Source organism: Balaenoptera musculus, chromosome 1 (genome assembly GCF_009873245.2).
Source record: "Balaenoptera musculus isolate JJ_BM4_2016_0621 chromosome 1, mBalMus1.pri.v3, whole genome shotgun sequence".
In the NCBI taxonomy this organism is placed as follows: domain Eukaryota; kingdom Metazoa; phylum Chordata; class Mammalia; order Artiodactyla; family Balaenopteridae; genus Balaenoptera; species Balaenoptera musculus.
This window is the reverse complement of record NC_045785.1, coordinates 25875704-25899494: the sequence shown is the minus strand read 5'-3', so window position 1 is coordinate 25899494 and position 23791 is coordinate 25875704. Positions and strand designations below refer to the sequence as shown.

General features: G+C 53.6%; 1 protein-coding gene across 3 annotated transcripts in view; it reads right to left on the bottom strand.

Moving 5' to 3' along the window:
- The window catches only part of KIAA1522 (KIAA1522 ortholog), a 42742-nt gene extending 18951 nt beyond the window's left edge, over positions 1-23791 (bottom strand). For 2 of the 3 annotated variants that reach the window (XM_036842822.1, XM_036842833.1), the window contains exon 1: positions 9263-9590. In XM_036842822.1, the coding sequence (XP_036698717.1) occupies positions 9263-9494 (232 nt within the window). In that variant the 5' untranslated portion in view covers positions 9495-9590. Of the gene's footprint in view, positions 1-9262; positions 9591-23772 lie in introns of those variants that run through there. The other variant, XM_036842862.1, reaches the window with a different exon arrangement.

The window sequence follows — 23791 nt, the reverse complement described above, 5'->3', positions numbered from 1 at the left end:
GGGCATTTGTATTTGTGTTCTTAAATGTGGCTGTGTAGTTGTGTATCTGTGACCCTGAACATGTGGGTTCCTCTCTGTGTCATCACCTGTGTGTGACTGCATGCCTGTATCCATATAGTTGAATCTGTTTACATAGGTTTGGATGTGTGCTTTTGTATATTTGCCTATATAATTGTGACTCCCTCAAGCTGGCTGAATATCACTGCTTTTTGTGTATCTGAGTGTGTAATAGTCTGCTTGAGTGCATGTAAGTGCATGTAAGTGAAAATGTTTGTCTATAAGACTGTAATTGCATGTGCTTTTCTGTATCAATATGACTGTGCAACTGTCTGCTGATATACCCATATCTATCTACCTTTGGGGGGCGGGGTATGTGTAAGTAATGGAGCATATAGGTAAACATACATGAAAGCACATGTCTGTGTGCATCTAACCCTAACTCTCTCTCATCTCCCCTTAAATAAGTCTTTGTTTTTCAAAGCCCAGGCCAAGGTTCACCTCTTCTGAAAGTCTTCCAGGTTGCGCAAGGCCCCCACATCTTTATATTCTCACAAGTGCCCTGTGTCCAGGGACCTGCCCAGGACCCCACATACTGGGCAAGGACTCTCCTTTACAATCACTCTGCCATCTCTCCAACCAGGGGCAGCATGGTATAGACAGAGAAAGAGCACTGGGCTGGAAGTCCACGGCCCTCAGTTCTAATCCCCTTCCGGCTCATCCTTTCTGCCACCAGGGCAAGCCCCTCCTCCACTACACCACGCTGCCTCTTATGCCCAGTGGCTCCAAGACACCCTGTTCCCTCCCTGCAAAATGGGAGAGTTAAAGCTGAACCACACCCTCCCTGAGGCCCATCTCTTGCTAAGAGACTGAGGTTGACAACAGTGCAGTCCTTGAGGGGCTGGTATTTTATTCATCCACCCAGAAAATACTTGTTGAGCATACACTGTATACCACGCTGTGTGCAGCAGGCTCCCTGCCTTGCACAGAGAAGAGGGTCCTAGTGGCAGAGCTGGATGAGACCTCAGAGATCTGCTGGCCCAATTCCCTTAATTTACAGGTGGGGAACCTGAGGCCCATCAAGGGGAAAGGTGGTATGGGGGTGCAGAGAGGACACTCAAGGGTAAAGTCCAAATCCCTCGGCATGCATTCAGTGAGGACAGGCATGCAAAGAGCTTAGAAGGATGTCCGGAGTGTAGCAGGTACCTCGGCCTTCACAGGAGACCTTGCAGGAGCTGCCCCCGCTCACCAGTTCAGCCTCATCTCTGACCACACCCCTTTCATTCTCAGAGCTCCAGCCACACGCAACTGCTTGCTGCACCCCAGTGCACACCTACAGGCCTCACACATGCTCCTTCCTCTTCCACCTCTGCCTGTCCTCAAGGCCTTGCTAGACAGTGTCCTCCTCCATGTCCTCCTTGACACCCCTCCTCCCCCAGCCCAGTTCTTGGGGCTCCCACAGGCATTAATGCTGTCCACTGATACAGTACTGATCACACCTAAGGGCTCCCCGGCACCCTGTGTAACACCAACCCAGCACTTGTCTCAAGGCAACAGTTTGCTTTGGTAGCTCCCTTTCCAACCAGAAAACAAGTTCCTCAAGGACACTAATCCTCTCACTCCTCCTAGTAGCCCCAGGCTCAGCATAGTGTCTGGCACACAGTAGGTATCCCTACGTGTTGAACAGAAACTGGCAGAGGTGGTGATGATGGCACCGTGAGCACTAATGGAGGTGAAGAGGCACAGGCAGGAGAGTCCAAGGCACTCTCCCAGTCTTACCTTCTTTCACTACAAAGGCTATGCTTGCTCCCAGATCCAAAAGGAAGAGTACTACCAAGGAGTCAAGTGCATGGGAGAGCCTGGGAGAGCCTGGGGTAGGACTGGTGGGAAGAAGTAGGTGGTATGGTAGGCATATGGACCAGAACTCCTGGAACCACAAGGCAGGGCTTGAGTGTCTCCTGACCCTCCTGGAGGACAGTAGTAAAGGCCTCGGCTGGCTAGGGGCTTGGAGAAGAGGGTATCCTTAAGCAGGCAGGAGGTCCTACTTGGAACAGACCCCACCAGCATTCTCCTGGGAAGCATGCACTTTGCCAGAAGATTCAGGGTTTAAACCCTTGGCAGGCTGAGCTGTCTCCATCTCCCCTCCATGCCAGCACAGAGCACCCCGTGAGTGCAGCTGACAGCCTTTGGTGAAGCAGCCCCCAGGACAGCGGAACACTAGAGCACAGAGTCCTGGGGAGTATAGTCATGGGGGAGGTGGACAACGAGTTCATCCCTCCTGCCCAAGGAAGCTGCTTCCACCCACTTCCTCCCCCAAGTCAGCCACAGAACTGGAGGTGGCCATCCGTGGGTTCTCCAGATGGGAGGCAGAGGTGTGTATACCTGCTCTCCCCACCCCGCCACATTCACTGCGGCCTGAACAATATACAATGCCTCCTCTCATTAGTTTTCTTCAGCATGTGACAGGCCAGGAGCAGCTGAGACAGCTTTGAGGGTTTGGGGAGAGGGGAATTTCCGAGGGGCGGGTGGGGGAGGGGAGGCGCTCCCCCTGCCCTCTGCTGACAACAGATTAGATTTTTCTGGCCACAGGGTATAGCCACCCCAGAGCAGCAGACCTTGCTGGCGGCCCTGATTCAGGGGCAGGAAAGGGAGAGTGGTGGGGGGAGGGCCCCCCAGCCTGAGGGGGATTTCCAGGAGAACCTGGGCCCTGTGCCACCGGTGGGGATCCAGGGCCTCCGTGAGGAGGGAGGAGGAGAGGCAGCTGGACCGGGCCTATGAAGGTGTCAGAGGTAAAGGAGGGGATGGATGAGGCCTTCTTGGCCTCGGCTTCCTGCTCCTCTCATCCCACCCCTGGTCGAGGCCCCTTTCTGGGACGGGATTTTTCCATTAGAAGTCAGAACAAAGGAGTGGGGAAGCTGAGGTCAGCCTGGCAGGTGTGGGCTCCTGTTCCGCCTCCAACACTGGTTGGCTGTATGACCTTGAGCAAGTCACTTCCTCCTCTGGGCCTCAGTTGCCCATCTGTATGTACCATGAGGGGTCCCTGTGACATCTCAGGCTATCAGCTCTGAGCGCCCAGGATCTGGAGATACCCATGCTCTGGGGGCCCATATCAGATTACCCACCTATCACCCAAAGCCACTTAGTGCCAGGCCCTGTGCTGGGCAGGGCAGAGGGAAAAGACAGTCAGCCCAGGGCCTGCCCTCAGGATGTTCAGAACAGTGAGGTATGGTGATGCCTGTGCCCACGGAACCCAAGAGCCAGCTGGTCCCAACCCCCAGCAGGAGCCTTGCCTGGTTCCAGCTCTGCAAATCCCTCAACCCCAGCTTCCCCTCATTCTTCCATTTTAGCTCATGTCACCTCTTGGGGAAGCCATCTTTGATCGCCCCCTGGGATCACTCTGTTCCCTCCTTAGTCACACTTCTTGACCCTTAATTACTTGTTCAATGTCTACTACCCCCCTCAAACTGTGAGGTTCACGAGGACTGGGACCTTGTCTTTCATTCATCCCCAGGACAGAGTCTGGCACATAGTAGGTACTTATTACCTAATATTAAATACTTAATAAGTATTTGTGAAATAAATTAGTGAGACACCCTCTCCCATCTGGACCCAAGGCAAACAATGCTCATCACTTCAGAGGGGCTTGAAGAAGGTGGACCCAGACTCCCTTATGGAAACCACTCTCCCACTGATGTATCCCACAGCAGAGGGAGCCCTGCCCATATCACATCAGTCAAGGCCCCAGGCTAAGGACACTGAGATGCCCCTCCCCAAGAAGCAGGTGACCAGAAAAGCATATCCTGGGACTGTCCCTGGTGGTCCAGTGGTTAAGAATCCACTTTCCGGGCTTCCCTGGTGGCGCAGTGGTTAAGAATCTGCCTGCCAATGCAGGGGACACAGGTTCGAGCCCTGGTCTGGGAAGATCCCACATGTCGCGGAGCAACTAAGCCTGTGTGCCACAACTACTGAGCCTGCGCTCTAGAGCCCGCGAGCCACAACTACTGAAGCCCACACGCCACAACAAAGAGTAGCCCCTGCTCGCCGCAACTAGAGAAAGCCTGAGCGCAGCAACGAAGACCCGGTGCAGCCAAAAAAAAAAAAAAAAAAGAATCCCCCTTCCAATGCAAGGGACAAGGGTTCAATCCCTGGTCGTGGAACTAAAATCCCACAGGCCACAGGGCAACTAAGCCCGCGCGCCGCAACTACTGAGCTAGTGTGCTCTAGAACCCATGCACCAACTAGAGAAGCCTGCGCATTGCAACAAAAGATCCCGCCTGCCGCAGCTAAGACCCAACACAGCCAAATAAATAAACGAATAAATAAATATTAAGAAAAGAAAGAAAAGCATATGCTGTTCAACTCCAAATCTCTTGAGCACCCTGCTCTAGAGTCTGGGGGCAATAATTTCCCCAGGAGTATCACAGAGGTGATGACACTGGACCAGGCCTTGAGGATGAACAGAAGTATTGGATAGAAAAGGGAAGGTAAACACATACTAGGTGGGGAACAGCACATGCAATGGCACAGAATGTGGAAATACATGGAGTGTTTATTGAAAGGCAAACAGATACCACCCGGACCTCAGAGAGGCAAAGTGACCACTAACCAAAGTGCCTTTGGGTCCTCACTTTGCTTTAGAGCTACACAGGCCCCTTCCTCAGCAGGGAGAGTTGGCATTATTCACCCTGCATTCTCCTCATCCACCTTCCTATGACATCCAGACCACTGGGTCCCGATGTCGTGTCCATCTGACTGGCCAAAGGTAGGCTCTCCTTCCCTGAACATAGCTCCCACCCCCAGTCCCCCTTCCAGCTTGCTCCTCCAGACCATTCTCAAACTCAGAGAATTCTAGAATGAGAAAGGGCCACTAATGGTCAGAGGTCATTAAACCCCATCTTTATTAAGACAGACAGTGTCTTGCCAAGAATGGGGCAGGACTTGGCAAAGCAGAACTCAAACGCAGGATTCTCTCCATAACCCCATGCCCAGCACAGCTCTCCGAGTGAGTGGCCAACGTTCATGGGGTTAAATCTGCTGAGCCTGGCAGGGTAGCTCCTAAATTCTCACTATCAGTATCGGAGCCATCCCCAGCGCCCACCCCCCAGCCACTGCCCACTGCCTGAGAGAAACCTTCGGGAGGGCTGTATACTCCTTTCCCCAAAGTTGATCCTAAGCTCTACAGCAGTTACTCCCCTCCAGAGTCAGAAACACATCCAACCTCATATTATCTTGTTTGGAGAGTATGGCCTCTGGAGACACATTGAGTGGCTCTGTCAGTGCTACACTATGTTCATCATGTCCATGCAAGTAAGAACCTTGCCTGTCTTGTCCCAAATATTTGCATTACCCTGACCAGTGCCTGACACTATATAGTAAGGAATATGTCTTTTTCAAATGAATGAAGCTGAATGACCTTGACCAACTTACTTTCACCCTCTGGGCCTATTTTCTCACCTATAAATGGTTGTAACTGACCACCTCCCAGGTTGTTGAGGACAACAAGGGAAAACACTCATGAAAATGCCCGGCCAGGGTCTGGCACATAGCAGCCTTCATGTTCCCCTTCAAATTAGCCAGCATCCTGCCCTCCTTCCACACTCTGCTCACCTCCTCCAGGAAGCCTCCACCGATTATCTGCCGGGCTCCAGTCCTGGCATCTGTCCCAGAAACACTTCCTCCCCACACACTTGTCTAGAGTCCACATGATATTTCTGAAAAATATGGATTCCTGCCTGTTTGTTACTTTTTCTGTGCCTGAGTCCTCCGCTGGACAAAGGAAAGACTCCATCTTCTGTGGTTCCCCCCTCAATAATCATCATCATCACGGGTATCTGAGGTGTAACCAATGAGTTGTTTTCCAAACATGAATCAGGATAAACTTAGCTAATGCTCAAGTCCTCAGCATCACAACAGCAGCAACCTGCTCACATCTGGGCCATGCTCCACAGTTCACAATGCACTTGCATGTCTGTCTTCTAATTTGATCCTTGAAACACCCCTGTAAAGCCAGGATTTGTTATCTCTATTTTACAGATAGCAGAACTGAGGCTTGGAGGGGTTAATAACCTGCCGGTGTCACATGGCCCAAGAGGGACAGACCAGGGCCCAGGACAGAGTTGTCCTGTCAGCTTCAAAGCCCATTCCTTCCAGACTGGGTCCTTACAACTCAGGTGAATAAACTCACAAACACAATAACAGCGACCCCTTACATTTCTATGGTGACTTCACTTTCAAATAATTTTCACATCCTCTTTTGTGAGAATCTTGGAAAGCTCACAGAAAGCTCACAGACCTATCAAGGATATGTCCAGCCGGAAGGTTACCCCAGTGAGAAGGTCCCCTCTCTTCAAGAGACAGTAATGGAAACAGTGAGGCCACAGAGAAGTTGCTTGCCCAGTGTCACAGGGCTTGCTAACCGCTGGGCCAGGATGTGAACTCTCATTACTTTGCCTGACTCTGATACTCTTCTTACTCTATCAAGTTCCCTCACTTTTCTCTGGGCCTCTTCCCATCTGTACAATGGGTTGGATGAGAAGATCTTTAAGGCTTACCCCCTGGTCTATGTCCTTGGGAGAATCATGAAAGCAGGACCAGTTTTGGAGTCAGATGATTTGATTTCAAATCCCAGGTGGGCAAATCAATCGCTCACTGTCCCTGAGCCTCAGTTTTTCCATCTGCAAATGGTCGTAAATGATAATGGAGGTAAAGGATGCAGGGCAGGGGGGTGGTGGGGGGGTTCTGGCACATTCAGAAAAATAAATGTCAGACTTCCTCTCTTTCCTTTCTAAGTCTGTGCAGGGCAGTGCGGGGAGCAGGGGGGTTCTGGAAAACAGAGGCTCAAAATCTATCCCAAGCTCAGTTTTCCCTTTTATAGTAGGGGACTCAGGGCTTCCCTGGTGGCGCAGTGGTTGAGAATCTGCCTGCTAATGCAGGGGACACGGGTTCGAGCCCTGGTCTGGGAAGATCCCACATGCCACGGAGTGGCTGGGCCCGTGAGCCACAACTACTGAGCCTGCGCGTCTGGAGCCTGTGCCCCGCAACGGGAGGGGCCGCGATAGTGAAAGGCCCGCGCACCGCGATGAAGAGCGGTCCCTGCACCGCGATGAAGAGTGGCCCCCGCTTGCCGCAACTGGAGAAAGCCCTCGCACGAACCGAAGACCCAACACAGCCAAGAATAAATAAATAAATAAATAAAGTAGCTATATAGTAGGGGACTCAGATTAAGGAAGCCAAGACCTGCATCTATGGGTCTTTGGTTCAGCAACTGGGAGCGGGGAGATAATGACCTCCCTAGCAAAGGCCCCTGACCTCCCAGGAATTTTCTGTGTGTGCTTCCTCCCCATCTCCCCCAGTCTTCATTCTAAACATTTTCCCCAGAAAGAGTTAAGCCTTCTTTGGGCTTCCCCTTCCTGACCAGCGGTGCCAGTGGAGATTACAGAGATTGGATTTATTTCTCTTAATAAACAGAAAAGAAGTTTGGCCAGGCAGGTGACAAGGAAACAAATGGAATAATAGGAGGTTGGAGCAAAAGGAAGGACTTCCTCCAGACATACCTGCGGCCACCCCCAGACCTGGGGAAACAACAGCCAGGGGCAGGGAGGTGTTGCCCATGCACGTGGTCCCAAATCAGGTCGACCTGCTGCCCAGAAAGCCCAGTGCTACCCAATACCAAACACAAGGCAGGGGGAGGCCTGCCACTGACCCAATGACCCTTAACCCAGACTGTCCGAGCAGGGACCTACAGAGTCAGCTTTTCCAGCCCCTGCCCCCAGGCTGATCTCCCAGGGGAAAAGTTTCCACTGCCCTGGGGTACGCCACTAGCCTTCTATCTCTAATCCTGACAGTCTGACCACAATCCATCCTGCTGCAATTCTGACCCATGCCCCCTTGAGTGTGACAGGGATGACTTCAGACTGAATCCCAGTGGGGCAGCCCTGGGACAGACTTCATGTATTGTGGGGACTGCAGAGCCCTTGGAAACACCCCTCATGCAAACCTTCCCATGGGGCCTGGCCCAGTCATCTCAGCCCCAGCACCCAACTTGTTTGTGGCTGGGCTGCAGGGGAGCAGGGCCCATATCCAAAAGGAAGATCAGGCCGGATGCAATCACACAAGAGGCCTTTCACCCTCTTCCTGACCCCTAAAGTGTTCCATCTAATTATCCTCCAGCGGAGGTGGTTAAAGGACACTGGGCGGGTAAACACAGGTGAAATGGGACGGGCCTGCACACACCGCCATTTCCTCACCTCTAGCACTGCAGCAGGAGCACAGGAAAGGTAGACTTCCTAGGACGGCTGGCCCCAAGGGAGCCCCACCCTCTTGCAGAGACTCATGCCTTCCCCCTCAATCAGGAGACAGAAACACAGAGGAAGATGAGGGAAGAACAAAGCAAGCGGCCAAAAGAAATGTGATTCCAGTAGGGATGGGCCAGATCAGCCACCCTTCCCCTCAGGCTGCCCATCCATCAGGCCAGAGGAAGCCTAGAGGCAGGGAATTAGCTGTAGTACTTCAGGTACCCACGGCTGCCCCAGGTACAGCCTCTCCATTGACTTGGGCCTGTTTCCCCCATCTGCAAGCACACTTCCAACACAGGACCGTTTCTACCACGGCGGGGGGAAGGAGTGGTGGGTGGGGCAGTTGGCTCAGATCCTGAGCTCACCACCCCAGGAGGTGGATGTTTGCGGTTTGGCCCAGGTGAGTGGTGAGGGGGGCCAGGTAGGAAAAGCTAACACTGCTAAGAACCTAAAGCATGTTATGCTCCGTGCTGGGTCCTCTGTGGGGCTGGAAACCCAGATCCACCTCGATGGCTGAAACACCTTTTGAGTGCAGCTGGCTTTCCAGACCCAGAGGGACCCCCCCACCAGAGATGCAAGGCCACGTGCCTCTCCCATTGGCCCCAGGCCAGAGTCAAGACTCTGACCCCCTGACTCAGCAGCAGAGGGCAGAACCTGAGTGAGCCTGGGGGAGGGGGCACCGCCTCACCGTCCCAAGAGCCGGGCGCCAGCACTTCCTGCTTAAGCCAGGGGATTCCTGCCCCCTTCGGGGGGTCCTCTCCATCTCGAGCGGGGCAGGGCTGAGTCTGGGAAATTCTGGGGGCGGGACGGGCCAGACTGGGGGTACTCGGACTGACCCCCGGGCTCTTCGCTCCCCAAGCAACGGCGCCTAGGGAGTCACCACCTCCGACACGCCGCGGACCCCCAGAGGAGCCACCCAGGCCGCACCCTCGGCGCCGCCCGGCGCCTGCCCAGGTGCCCGGCCGCCTTACCTCGGCCTTTACCCTTGGCCCTCCTGGCCTTGTCGTCCGCCTTCTTGGCCCGGGGGGCGGCCGGTTCGGCGCCCTCGGTCCCTGCCGCCTTCTTGCGCCGCTTGCCCCGCAGCCAGCTGAAGGCGCGGCGGAGGCCGGACACGCCGGAGCGAGACTTCTTCTTGCGCGGGGGGCCGCCCGGGCCCCCCGGCTCTTCGGCCGCAGGTGCGGCGGGGGACGCGCGGGCCTCCATGGCACGGCCGGGGGACCCGGCGCGAGGGTCAGGCCCCCTGAGGCGGGGCGCCCATGAGCCGGGGGCGGGTGGGCGGGCAGGCAGCCGCCGCGCGGAGACGCGCCCGCAGAAAAGTTTGGGCGGCGGAGGCAGAGCGGGCGAGGAGCGGCGCGGGAGGGGCCACGGGGCGGCGGGCGGGGCGCGGAGGCCGGCCGGGAGGGACGGTGCCGGGAGGGAGCGGCCGCGGGGCGGGGGCGGCGCTGCCTGCGGCCCCTCCCCGCCTCCTCCGGCCCTCCGGCCCGGGTCCGGGAGGTCGGGGGCTGGGGGAGGGCGAGGTCCGGTGCCGAGGGAGGGTGGTCCCGCGCCCCGGAGCCGCGCCTGCGGGCTGGGGCCGAGAGGGCGGGGTCGCGGGGCGGGGCGGGTCCGGGAGAGGGCGGTACCGAGGTTCCGTCCCTGCGGGGGCACTGAGGAGAGATGGGTTCGAACAGAGAAGTACGGGGCCGAGGATGGGGGTGCGCAGGGAAAGGGGTGAGAGAGATGTTGAGGTTGGACCCCAAGAGAACCTGGTGCCCTGAGTTTGGTCCGGAACGAGATGGGGGATTCTGGAATTCTTCTGCAATAAGGGGATTCTGAGAATGCTTTCCAGGACCCGGGCAGTACTGGAGGTTTTACTCTAGAGACAGACGTCAGACCCACCCGAGACCTGTGACCGACAGTGGGTCTTCCTCTCCCATCTGGCGACTGTGAGTCGTCCCTTCACTCCTTTCCCCTTCCTCACCCCACCTTCCCCCAGCCTCCATCAGTCCTCGGTGTGGAGCTGGGACCCATGCCTCCTGGGTTCCTGCTTCATCCTTGGGTGACTGCGATGAGGAGAGCCGTGCCTCGGTTTACCCTTGGGCCAGGCTGGGAGTCCCCAGAGCACTCCTGCCTGGGTCAGAATTTTCCACTGAGATGCTCAACACTGATTAGAGCTGATCTTGGATTGAACTCACAGCTTTATAAGGTGCTTTGAGATCCTCTGCAGGTGACAAGTGTGACTGAGGAAGCTGCTAGGGAAAGGAAGCCTTTAAGAATCATGAAAATGCTGTGCTTGTTTCCTCCAAGGTTCTGGCTCTTTATTACAGCTGACCAGGCACTTTCATATCATCTGATCCCACAACAAGCTCTGAGGGAAGCAGGGCAGGGAGTGATACCCCCATAGTACAGAAGGGAAACTGAGGCCAGAAGAGGACAGTGATTGCCCAAGAGCACAGAGGTGGTCAGCAACAGAGGAGCTAAGATCGACAATCTAGGTCTTGTCTCTGCCTGGTCCCCAGGAGCTAGAAATTGCCCTAGGGTCCAGCTGTGGGTTCAGGGCTCTTAGACTCCCTCTCTGGGTACCCAGAAGGGCATCATGATTACCCCGCCGGTTAGAATTTGTCTTCATCGCCCAACTTGACCCAGGTCAAATATCTTTCTCCTGGTCCTCACCCAGCCCAGTCAGCCCTGCTGTAGTATAGACAACACTCACTATATTATAGAAGAATTAGAGTGTGCAGTGTGACCTCTCTAACCTGCCTTAGCCCCCAAGTGCCCCCAGGGGCTCAGCTGTGGCAAACTTGGGCCATCACTGACATCTCCCCCCTACCACCTGGGGGACCTGGGGCAGATCACTGTCTTTTTTGGGCCTCAGTTTCCCCTCTAACCACCATTCATTTGGTTTCTGCCCAGCCCAGCACTATCCCTAAGGACCCTACCTCTCCTTCCATTGGTGAGTATCAGAGGAAAAGTGTTATAGGCAGGGCTGAGACTTGGAGAGAAAGCGATGCACAGGGCCTTGGCCTGTTGGATAGTCTGGATGCATTGGTAGGGAGGAAAGAGGAAAACAAACATACTCTGGCTTTTGGAAGGGGCGATCAGGAGAGGAATGTTGGGCAGTCTTGCCCACCACCAGCCCTTTCAGCACCTCCTTTCTTCCTGGTGGCCGGACTGGTTACACAGTTTGCAGAGCCCAGTGCAAAATGAAAATGCAGGGCCTTTATTCAAAATTCATTAAAAATTTCAAGAAGGCAACGGCAGAGCATTCAACCAAACATGGGGCCTTTCCGAGAGCAGGGCCGTGTGGACTATGCCCATGAAGTTGGCCCTGCCAGTGGCTCATATAATTCCTCAGCGAAAGCTTCCCTAGAAACACAACCCCGAGGAGTCAACTCACAGATTGGGTCCCCTGATTGGGAGAAGAGGAGAGGAAAGGGGAGTGGGGAGAGGTCAGGTCTGTGTTCCCCTCACTGCTCCTAACTCCAACACCCAGACATTCTCACCTCCCATCTCCAACCACCCCTCAGACCAGCAGCCCAGCTTTTCTGCTTGTCCCCTGGCCTAATGGACAGGCCTGCTTCTGAGCCCCTCAGGGCTAGCTGGGAAGGGCTAGCCTGCAACGCTGCTCTCTGGATTCATGATTGCTCAGCTCAGCTACATTTCTTTGCTGGCCCTCTGGGCAGCTAAGGAAACTGACTTCCCAGCAGCCCCTGTCGGCAGGGCCCAAAGTCCATCCTGGAGCCAGGCTGTCTCCTGACCAGGAAGGAAGCTGCCAGCCTGTCCCCAGGGAGGAACCAGCAATAACCAAGCTTGGGGCTACAGCCCCTGAGGCCATCCAGCTTTGCTCCCTCTGTTTTTGTTTTTCTTTTTTCCTTTTTCTGGCTGTGCCACACGGCTTTCAGGAGTGCAGAGTCCTAACCACTGGAACGCCAGGGAATTCCCTGCTCCCTCTGTTTTTGGAAAACCCAGGACCACCCTATGTTGCCCTCACACCCATCCTACACTTCCTGACCCCCCACCCTTGGGAGACCTGCCTCCCATAGGCTCCAGGTTTGTCCCCTGCTAGGCCTGGCCTCCACCTACAGACTCCAGACTAAGCAGCCAGGCCAAGATATGGCTGAGCCTCCCTCATTTTACAGGGAACACCAGGAAGGGAAAGAGTCTGTAAATCACGCAGCTGCAGGTGGGAGCACCTGTGGCTTCCCTCAGTTCTTAGACCAGTTGGAGGGCAGAGCAGTTCTGCAAAGTCGAGGATGTTGCGAGATTAATAGTCCTCGTATTCCATGGATAAGAAAGCGTAAATAGAGGTGGAGTGACTTGCCAACAGGCACACAGCTACCTCTGGGCAGAGGTGAAATTTAAAACTGATTTGTGTTCGTGCGTGTGTGTTGGGGGGGGGGGGTGTTTTCTAATTGATCACTTGCTTTGTGCCCCTGCCCCACCCCTGCTGCTTTCAAGGGTTGGCAGTTAAGACCCTGGAAAAGCAAAGTATTTATCCTGGGGCCACAGCTGGGCCTCCAGGAACCTCCAGAAATGTTCTGCTTAACTTCAAATGCACCTGTATGCATCTTTTCTGGGGAAAGGGTCCACAGCTTTAACAGATTCTCAAAGGGGTTCCTGTTTCAGAATGAACTAAGAATCTACACTTTTATCCTTTTCAGTGGGAGAAGATAGAAAGGGGCTCCTTGTGTCTGATGCCCTCTACCTCTTTCCTCCCTAACCTGGGGGCGGGGGAGACCCTGCAGGTCTCATCCCCACAGTGGACACTCCTGTGCCCCCTACTCTGTGGCTCCTGGCATCTGTGGCAGCGTGTCAACATTTCAAACAGCCTCCCTGCTGAGGTCTTCTTTGATCCTCCAGCATCTCTTAGAATCAGGCCCCAAGCCTAATTCCACCCATTTTCCCTGCTGGGTTGAGAGGTGAAATAAGGCCCAAGGTGTTAGTGATGTGTGTGGAATGGAGATGGAGTCTTGTGGGCTCTCAGCTCTGAGTTGCTGCCAGCTCCTAGGAGGCTGAGGGAGGGAAGGAAAGAGAGAGAGGAGGGGGAGACAGAGAGAAAGGAAAGGTTGCTGTTGCCACTGCCCAGTCTCCATTGTGGAATGAATTCTGATTCCTTGCATTCTTTCAGCCACTATCTCCTGAGCACCAGCTCTGTGCTCCAGGCTTCCAGACTGACCAGCTATTCTGTGATCAGACTGTCACTCTCTGAGCTGTACACAATGTAGAAAAGTGGGTTTCAACCTTTTTCTTTTAGCAGTGGAACTTTTATTTTTCCCCGCAAACAAAAGCCCCCTGAATTTTATCTGACAGATAAAAGCATTGCTTTATACATATGAATTTATTTTTACAAATCAAAATGTATAACCTTTACCTAACACAAAATAAATCAGCAGGAACAATGCCAACATTTTGATGGACTAAAAATTTGAAATCCTGAGTTACAGGTGTGGTTATTGTTTTAACAGAGAGCCAGCGTTCAGTTTATTTCTGCAGCAGTTTCTTTTAGTCAGTAATTAGAAAATACTACACTTCATAGACAAGCAAGGGCAAATGGTAAGAGTTTCAACATCTTGGTAGCAATATCAGGAGAAGCTTTATCTGAGGTCCGCACAGAAATGAGTTATCCAGCCAGCCCAACCTAACGGCTTGTTAAAAGTTAGCCTAACAAGTTTCTCATCTCGGTCCTGCCACTAACTTGGTGTCCTTGGGTAAGACACTTGCCCTCTCTGGGCACCAGTTACCCCATCTGAATATCTGATTTCACCTAGAAAAGGAGAGTGTGAGTGGAGGTACTGGAGTGGGTTGGGGTGTGTGGGTGATGCATCGAGCATATATGGAAACTTCATTACTCATCCTCACCGCCCACCCCCATCCCAGTGCCAGACCTGAAGAAGGAGCCACAAAACCACTGAACTGCCCAAGTTCAAAGGCAGAGGCGAGTTGCCATGGAGACGTGCTTTGTTTCCCAACTGTCTGGCTGCATCTGACAAGCACAAAAGCTGGCCAGATGGACACTGACCTAGGCTGAGAGAGCCAGGATTTCCTGACCCCCAGATCCACAGGGCTCACTGCTCTCCAAGGAGCGAGGTCAGTTCTCAGTTCTCACCCCTGAAACAGGGGCATGACCAGCCTGGTCTGCCAGCTGATAAGGCTTCCTGTTGGGAGCTGCTGGGTGGGGACTCCAGGTGTTTGCAGACACCCACTCCACCAGTCCTGGGCAGCAAGGCTGGCCCTGTGCCCAAGGGCAGGGCTAGGCAGGAAGTGCCCACACTCAGGGCCTTCTGGAAGCTGGGAGAGGGGTCAAGATGTATGGGGCCCATGATCGGAAGGAAACAGCTGGGTGTGGATTCTCAGCAAGACCCTCCACGCTCACCATCCACACAGGGGCTACACAAACACGCTGAGACACAAACACAGGTTGACAGACCCACATGCACACCAGTTTACCCTGGCATACTCAGATACATGGACACACACCAAGACACAAACCCAGATACACAATGACACCTCTGAGTACCCATAAACACCCAGGTACACTGAGACAGCCTGATATCTAAACACATGTAAACACACACAGGTACAGAAACATACCCAATTATACACAGACATGCTGACACACACACATACAGACACAAATGCTCACATTCCCAGATGCACAGACACTCATACTGTCATCCACTGATACAAAAACAACACACACAGATACCCACTGGCCCATAAATCAGAGAGAGATATACAGAAGGCCTTGTCACATAAATATAAACAAACAGTTACAAATAGCAGCACCGATGCACAAAACCCAACACAGATTCAGGCAAGAGGAAGCGAAGGGAACTAATACTTGGTGAGGGTCAATTCTGCATAGGCAGCGTGAAAGGAGTTATATCTGTAGGATCTTCTTAAAATCCTTCCAATAATCTGTGAAGTTGGCATTGTTATCCCCTCTTTTTACAAATGCAATAACGTAGAATATATGTGTCTATAAAAGGCCCAAACAATGCAGAAATAAATAGGGTAAAATGTGAAAGTGCCTCTTCACACATGTTCCCCACCTCCACCTCACCACTGTTAGTGTTAGTGGGCAGTATGCATATATTTTTTCTATGCATTTACATACAAGCATTTAAAAATACTACAAGTCTGAACATTCCCCACAAAACCAACTCAGAGTGGTTAAGAAATGTGACCAAGGTCATAGAGCCAGTTAGCAGAATCAGGATTTGGATTTAGCTCTGGCTCACTCCAAAATACTCTTTCTGCTGCCTCAGCCCACAGACAACCACAGAGACACAAATTCACAAAGGGGAGGCCCAGGGCAGGGGGAGGGGCTGCACCTCAGGGCTGGCCCAACAGGCTTTCTGTCTGATTGCTCTGGGTCCCCCGGGTGGTTCCTCTGGCTAAAGGCGTTGCCCCTATAAATTCCTGTTAAGGGGCAGATGTCTTCCTGGGATAGGAACCTTTGAATCATTGACCCCAGGTGAGCACCAGGCAGGTGACTAAGTGATGCAGGCACAGCTCCAACCCCAGCTTCCCCCAGTCTCCTAACCTCTCAATCCCTTCTCCACACACCCCAGAGGGACCTTTTCTGATGCTATATCTGGATCTTGTCCCTCTGGCAGCTTAAATCCCTTCCTGTTGACTCCAGTGTAAATCCCAGCCTCTTGGATACCTAGGGCCCTTCACTCTCCAGCCTGACCTCCCTCTCCTCATTTTTGCATTTGGCAAAGTACTTGTCCTTCAGGACCAGCCCAAATGCTCCTCTTGTTGAGCCTTCCCTGACTCCCCCGTGCAGATTCCCCCCCACCCCACAGTGTGCTCAGCAGACACCCACCGTGACTTACAATCATCACTGTTAAAGCATCTCCGCTGATGGACTGACCAGCTTCCAGGGCTTGCCCTAAGTGTATTATATAATTGCCTCCCTTAACCTTTACAACAGCCTTAAAGAGATAAGAAGTATTGTCCCCATTTTACAGATGGTTAAATGGAGGCCCAGAGAGGTTGAGTCCCTTCTTTAAGGTCTGATTTTCTCAAAAGTCAGTCCTTGGCCACATCACATACAACCACATTATAGCAAGCATGTTTCCATTGCCCTCCCAGCTAGAAGCCCTGGAGAGCAGTTTTCCTCGTCTCTTCCTGGCCTCCTTCGTCTCTGAACCTCTGGTGCTGGCACAGGCTTGGACAGTGGGGAGGGGCTCAGTGAACGGTTGTTGAATGAGGTCCCCATCCATTTGCTGTGACAGAATAGAGAGGATAGGAGAGGAGACACTGGGGTACCCTGGGAGGACCCCTGTTAGATGGGATTCCCCAGGAAGTCACTGAAGGCAAGAGTTCCCTCAAGATTGGGATGTGTCTGCCCCTAGATCTCAGGGACATCTGTGCAGACCCTGCTAGGGGAGCAGGTGTCCTCTGGCTCCTCCACATGTCCCTCCCGTCAGGAGCTCTCAGCCAATCTGTTATTAAATATTTACTGTTTCCCACTCTGCTCAGCTTGGTGCCAGGCCCTGGACGAGGGGACCAGAGAACAGGGGACAGGGAACTATACAGTTAATGATCACCTACCAGGTGCCATGGAATCCTCCCAACAGCCCTGCAGTTAGGTTCTCAACCCTATTTTAGCAGCTGGAGAAATGAGGCTCAGAGTAGGGAAGACACTGGTTCGAGGTCACACAGCCAGCGAGCCAAGATCCAGAGTCAGCTGTGTGCGCATCTGCTCCCCTGCATCCTACCCCCTACCTCAGAGCCAGGGAGGATGTGGGCTGACTCAGACAAGACTCAAGGAGGCCATTTTTGAGGTGGGGCGTGGCTGGAACACAGCCTGCCCTGGCGGATATTTTACAACAACAGCTTGCATTTGTCCAGCACTTTCCCTTCCATTAGCTCATCCAGCCCTCCCCAACATCCCCTCGGGTGCCTATTATTATCTCCATTTGACAGATGAGGGATGGAGGCTCCGTGAGGTCAAGTGACTTTCCCAAGTTTGCACAGAACATGCAGAGCAAAGCAGGGATAAACTTTCAGACCCTAACCCTCCTCCTGTGTCTCCCTGCTGCCTCCACTTCTGCCTCCTCCCAGCAGTCCTCCCTGCTGCCCCAAGTGAGCTCTCTAAACCCAACCGTGGGCAATTCCCTGGCAGTCCAGTGGTTAGGACTCTGTGCTTTCACTGCTGAGGGCCTGGGTTCAATCCCTGGTGAGGGAACTAAGATCCCACAAGCCACATGGTGCGGCCAAAAATAAAATAATTAATTTAGGGACTTCCCTGGTGGCTCAGTGGTTAAGCATCCACCTGCCAATGCAGGGGACATGGGTTCGAGCCCTGATCCAGAAAGATCCCACATGCCACAGAGCAACTAAGCCCATGCGCCACAACTACCAAGCCTGCGCTCTAGAGCCCGCGAGCCACAACTACTGAGCCCACATGCCACAGCTCCTGAAGCCTGCACGCCTAGAGCCCATGCTCCGCAACAAGAGAAGCCACCGCAATGAGAAGCCCGCGCACCCCAACAAAGAGTAGCCCCCGCTCGCTGTAACTAGAGAAAGCCCACGCGCAGCAACAAAGACCCAACACAGCCAAAAATAAATTAAAAATAAATAAATAAATAAAATTTTTTAAAAACTTAATTAATTAATTTAATTTAAATAAATAAACCCAACCATGAGCCTCCAGCTCTAAGGGCCTGGCCATTCTCTGCTCTCTCGTACCTCACACTGCCGCACCTTTGCCCGTGGCTGGTTCCTCAGCTCTCCCTGACTCATTCAACTTTCAAGCTCCTACTCAGCCTGCGAGTGCCAACTCAAATGCTCCCTTCTCTAGGAAGGCTTCCTGGATTGTAAGGATTTGTTTGTATGGATTTCTCCATACAAACCTCTAATAGATCTTATTGTATTAAATTGCTTGTCTCCCTCCTCAGACTATGAGCTCCTTAAGGGCAAAGACAATGATTTTTCAAATCTGTCTTCCCTGCACATAGCTTTTCATTGAATGAATGAATGACATCCCAAGGGCTCGGCCCAGTGGAGGATGGTGGGGCTCTAACAGAAATAGGGACATTGGGACTTCCCTGGTGGTCTAGTGGTTAAGACTCCGCACTCCCAATGCAGGGGGCCCGGTTCGACCCCTGGTCAGGGAACTAGATCCCACATGCCGCAACTAAGAGCCCACATGCTGCAACGAAAGATCCCACACTCAGTAAAGAAGATCCTGCGTGCCGCAAATAAGACCCGGTGCAACCAAATTAATTAATTAATTAAAAAGGAAAAAAAAAAGAAATGGGGCATCAAGAAGAGAAGCTATTAATAAACATTTGTTATTATTTTTATCCAAAAAAAAAAAAAGAAGAGAAGCTAGTATTTAGGGAGGAAAAAGAAGGGATGGGATTTTGCTTTTGGCCATTTGGAGTCTGAAGTGCTACTAGGACATTCAGCTGGACATACCTACTAGGTAGGAGTTGGGGTGGGGTGGGGAGGAAAATTGACCAGGAAGAAAAGATATTAACAGCAGCTGCCAGTAACTGAATACTGACTAGTGCCAGACCCAGTGCTGAAAGCTTTTTTTTTTTTTTTTTCAGCCACGCCCTGCAGCATTCTGGATCTTAGCTCCCAGACCAGGGAGGAGCCCATGCCCCCTGCAGTGGAAGCTTGGAGTCCTAACCACTGGACCACCAGGGAAGTCCCTCAGTGCTGAAAGCTTTATGTGCCTTATCCCATTTGATCCCCAGGAGATAGGTAATATCAACTCATTTGATGGAGGAGGAAGTTGAGGCTCAGAGAAGTAATTTTCCAAAGTTACATTGCTAATAAAAGGCAGAGGCAGGGTTTGAACCCAGATCCACACGATGCCAAAGCCCATGCACTTAATCCTGCCTCCATATGGAGACTATGGAGGATTGAGTTTATAGAACACATACCTTTAAGGGGGAGAGTAGGAAGCTGAGATCAGAGAGGGAACCATTCAAGAGATAGAAGGGAAACCAGCAGGGTGGTGTTTGAGGCCAAGAAAAGAGCTCCAAGAAGGGCCAGGTCAACAGTGCTTACTGTCCCTGAGAGATCAAGGTTGGGCGAGGGATTTAGCAACTAAGAGGCAACCTTCCAGAGAGCTGCTTCCACATGCTTTGGGGAGTCCGTAATAGGACCTGCCTGAGTGGGAGGTGAGAAAGTGGAGGCGGTTGGCTAGAAAGAGAAGGAGAGAACCGGGAAGGAAGGGAGCATCCCATCGGTATGCAGGCCTAGGAGGGCGGGGCAAACAGGTTGGGGCTGGCCTGGAAATATTGGGGAAGGGATGCAAGCAGGTGTGGGGGGGGGTGAGCATATGAGCACTGTAGGTTGAGTCAGCAACTAGCCTCAAGGACACCCTTAGTCTCTTCCTTGACAGCCCCGCGATCAAACCCTCTCCTCCTCCATCCCATCCCCATCTTGCAGGCCAAGCTACACTAGCCTCATTCATCCTTTCCTCTCCCTCCCCCACCCTGTCCTCACCGCTCCTCTGAGGTTGTTCAGGACCAGCCATCCCCACCTCCAATCTGCTGTCTCACCCTCCCTGGCCCAGCCTGGTGAGGCAGGCAGGGAGGAGCTTCCAGGCAGGAAAGGGCTGAGTCACTCGGCCACACATCTGGTCTCAGATCTTGATACCCAGCTGAAAGGGGCAGGAAGGAAGAGGGCTCCTCCCCGACAAGCTCTCCTGGCCAGTCCTCACTTTGCCAGCTGAGTGGGGCAGGCTGGGAGAGGAGAGCCCTTGTCACATTAACAGCCAGCATTTGCTGAGCTGCTTCACCCACTCCAGCTGGGGTCCTTTGCTTCTATGCTTGCTTTTAAAAGGTAGGGTCTTGCCTGAAAAGTAGGACCTGTCACCTCCATTTCACAGGTGAGGAAACTCAGAGAGACAAAGTGACTTGGGCAAGGTCACACAGATTGGAGGGCTGGTCCATTGGTGTCCTCATCCCATGCTCTGGGCACACAGGAAGGGATGGTGTTTGGAGACAGTGGACAAGGGGGCTGAGGGGCTCAGGCATACCAGTGGGTGACGCCTGCAAAAGCTGGGTCGGGGGAGGCACTAGGCCCATGGTCCTGCCAAAACGGCCCCTTCCCCAAGCCCCAGGGGAAGGCAGACCCTCCTTCCTCCCCACTCTCTGCTCTGCCCTTGCTGTTGTTGGCTCAGCTCTGAGGCACCCCTATCTCATTCCTCAGCATCTTCCATCCTCTCCTCACCGTGCCATGCTGAGAGGAATAGCAGGGACCTTGGCAGGCGGTGTCCTACCATCCTGCACTCTGCCAGGGCACAGTGTTCCCATTGTCTTGAGCAGCGAGAGGTGTCCAGGTCCTGGGGAGGAGCGGGGAATCATGCCAGGCCTCTACTCTCTCCTCAGGCTGCTCAGCAGCCTTCTCTGGGGCCCAGGCTGTTTGTCCACACAACAGTGGACAAACACTGAGTTTGAGAGTGACATTGGGCAAGTCACTTCCCTCCTCCTGAATGGGGCAGCCCATGTAGATTACACAGAAAAGCAAGCCAATCAGCATTCTCCTATAGACCTGGACCATCCCTGATATTAACTTTTGATTGATTCAATTGCATTTAATGTGGCTAGAGTCACAGATGTGCCACTTGCTGTGTGACCTTGGGCAAATTTCTAGACTTCCCTGAGTCTCGGTTTCTTCCTCTTTAAAACAGGAATAGCAATAATAACACCTCCCTACCAGAGTGGTTGTCAGGGTTGATTTAGATAATGCCTAAAGCAGGTACCACATAGTGTTTAAAAGAAAAAAAAAAAAAAGAGAGATACTTAGTATTATTGGGAGATATCTGATTACAAACTGAATTCATGCTCAAAGAGAATCTGGGAAATGCAGAAAAGTACAAAGTTGTAAATCAAAATCACCAGAAGCACCTTTTTGTGATGATTTTCTTACACAGAGTGGAGTTGCCCTCCCTCACCCTCCAAGAGAATGACCCATGTGCTTCCAGGGAGGATGGGTGGATAAATCTGCATTTTCTGCATCCTCTCTGGGCCTCGGCTTCCCTGTCTGGAAAGAATAGGGTTGACGTAATCAGGGAAGACAAATAGATTTAATTTCATATGCTAACTGCTGCCTCAAATGGCTCTGGGTTCACAGTGCCGTGATCAGTTAATCATGTCTGCCATGGATGCAGGGGATGCAGAATGGAGCAGCGGCAGTATATGTACCCTGTGTAGCCACTGTGTAGAGTCTAAGAAATCCCTAAGAACCACTTCAGTTTTTAACATTCTAAGAACCTTTCCCCCTTTTCATTCTACTCTCTGTTCTAGATCCTGGCTTCCTCTGGGGAATGGGGAGGGGATCCTTGCTTCTTCTCCCACCCAAGGCCTGTCCTCAGCATACTTCTGGGGTCTAGTACCCAAACTAGTTCCTACTTAACATTCTCCATAGTTGTTCCTTCTCTGCAGAGCCCAGCTAAGGCTCTCCCCCAGTCAGGCTCCAAACAGGGGAGCTGGGGAGGGAGGAGGGTTTGGGTGTTTTCCTCACTAAAAAGGAAATATGCAAATAGCATGCCTTCTAGCAGTCATTCCTCACCAGTCCAAGCTTGGGCATTTGAATATTAAATGATCCCATGCAAATGAGCACATCCTCTCTCCTTAGCAGCCCTGCAGTTCTTTGGGCAATAGGGCTTCAACCCAACCTGAGTGGATGGGTTCAGGGTCCAGATAGCCCTCTCCGCAGGTGAGAAAGGACAGTGCCTGAAGGACTCAACTGAAAGATTTACCAGCTCCCATTCCGGCGGCGTGAGGGCTCTGTGAGGCGGACCTGAGCTCAGTAAGGGGACAGAGACTCAGAGAAAGCTAGGGACTCTCTAGGGGTGGGGGTGGGCCCCATCAAGGGGGAGGTCCCCTGTAAAAGAGAGAGGCCTCAGCGATGAGGAGGGTGCTGAGGGGGGGGACGAAGCGTGGGCGTTCACTGAGGTGGATAGATCTCTAGAATCTGAGGTGTGGTCCCACTGCCCAGCCCTTTCTCCCCCTCCCAGTCCTGCAGGCTTGCCAAGGGCTATAACCTGAGGGGCCAGTGGGGTGGTCCCTGAGATCCCTGAATAGGGCCATCCCAGGGTTCCAAATGTCTTTCTGGAAGCTGCCTCCAGCCTAAGGACCCCAGAGGTGGGAGGAAGCTCCCAGGAAATGAGAAAACCTGGGAAGGCTCTCTTGTCCGCCATGGCCCCAGGTCAGAACTCCCTCTCACTGGCTTCCAGGGCCTTGCTCTCAGCCCTGGCTCCCTAGCCCCTAAGGCCTCACAGTTTGTTGCTGAGGACTGTTTGGTGTTGCCTGCCTGAGCCCCCATCCCACTCACTGAGCCCCATCCTCCCCACTGAGCCCCCAGGCCCCTCACTGAGCCCCATCCCTCTCACTGAGCCCCCATCCCCTCACTGAGCCCCATTCCCCTCACTGAGACCCCCCATCCCCCTCACTGAGCCCCCATCCCCCTCACTGAGACCCTTATCCCTTCACTGAGACCCCCCCATCCCCTCACTGAGCCCCATCCCCCTCACTGAGACCCCCCCATCCCCCTCACTGAGCCCCATCCCTTCACTGAGACCCTCATCCCTTCACTGAGACACCCCCATCCCCTCAATGAGCCCCCATTCCCCTCACTGAGCCCCATCCCCCTCACTGAGACCCCCCATTCCCCTCACTGAGACCCCCCATTCCCCTCACTGAGCCCCCATCCCCCTCACTGAGACCCCCCCAGACCCCCCACTGAGCCCCATCCCCCCCCCCACTGAGCCCCATCCCTTCACTGAGACCCTCATCCCTTCACTGAGACCCCCCCATCCCCTCACTGAGCCCCCATTCCCCTCACTGAGCCCCATCCCCCTCACTGAGACCCCCCCATTCCCCTCACTGAGCCCCATCCCCCTCACTGAGCCCCATCCCACCCACTGAGCCCCCATCCCCCTCACTGAGACCCTTATCCCTTCACTGAGCCCCCATCCCCCTCACTGAGCCCCATCCCCTCACTGAGCCCCCAGGCCCCTCACTGAGCCCCCATCCCCCTCACTGAGCCCCCATCCCTTCACTGAGACCCCCCATCCCCCTCAATGAGCCCCCATCCCCCCCACTGAGCCCCATCCCCCCCCACTGAGCCCCTATCCCCGTCACTGAGACCCTCATCCCTTCACTGAGCCCCATCCCCTCACTGAGCCCCCAGGCCCCTCACTGAGCCCCCATCCCCTCACTGAGCCCCCATCCCCCCCACTGAGCCCCCATTACCCCCACTGAGCCCCATCCCCTCACTGAGCCCCCAGGCCCCTCACTGAGCCCCCATCCCCCCCACTGAGCCCCATCCCCCTCACCGAGACCCTTATCCCTTCACTGAGATCCCCCATCCCCCCACTGAGCCCCATCCCTTCACTGAGCCCCAACCGTTCACTGATTCCTTATCTCCCTAATGGAGGCTTGTTGGTAAACCTTCGTTTCCTGGATGAGCCACTGCAAACTGCAGCCCTGAGACCAGTGTTGCGTCTACCCAGTCTCTGGTATACCCATTTCAGCCACATCCTT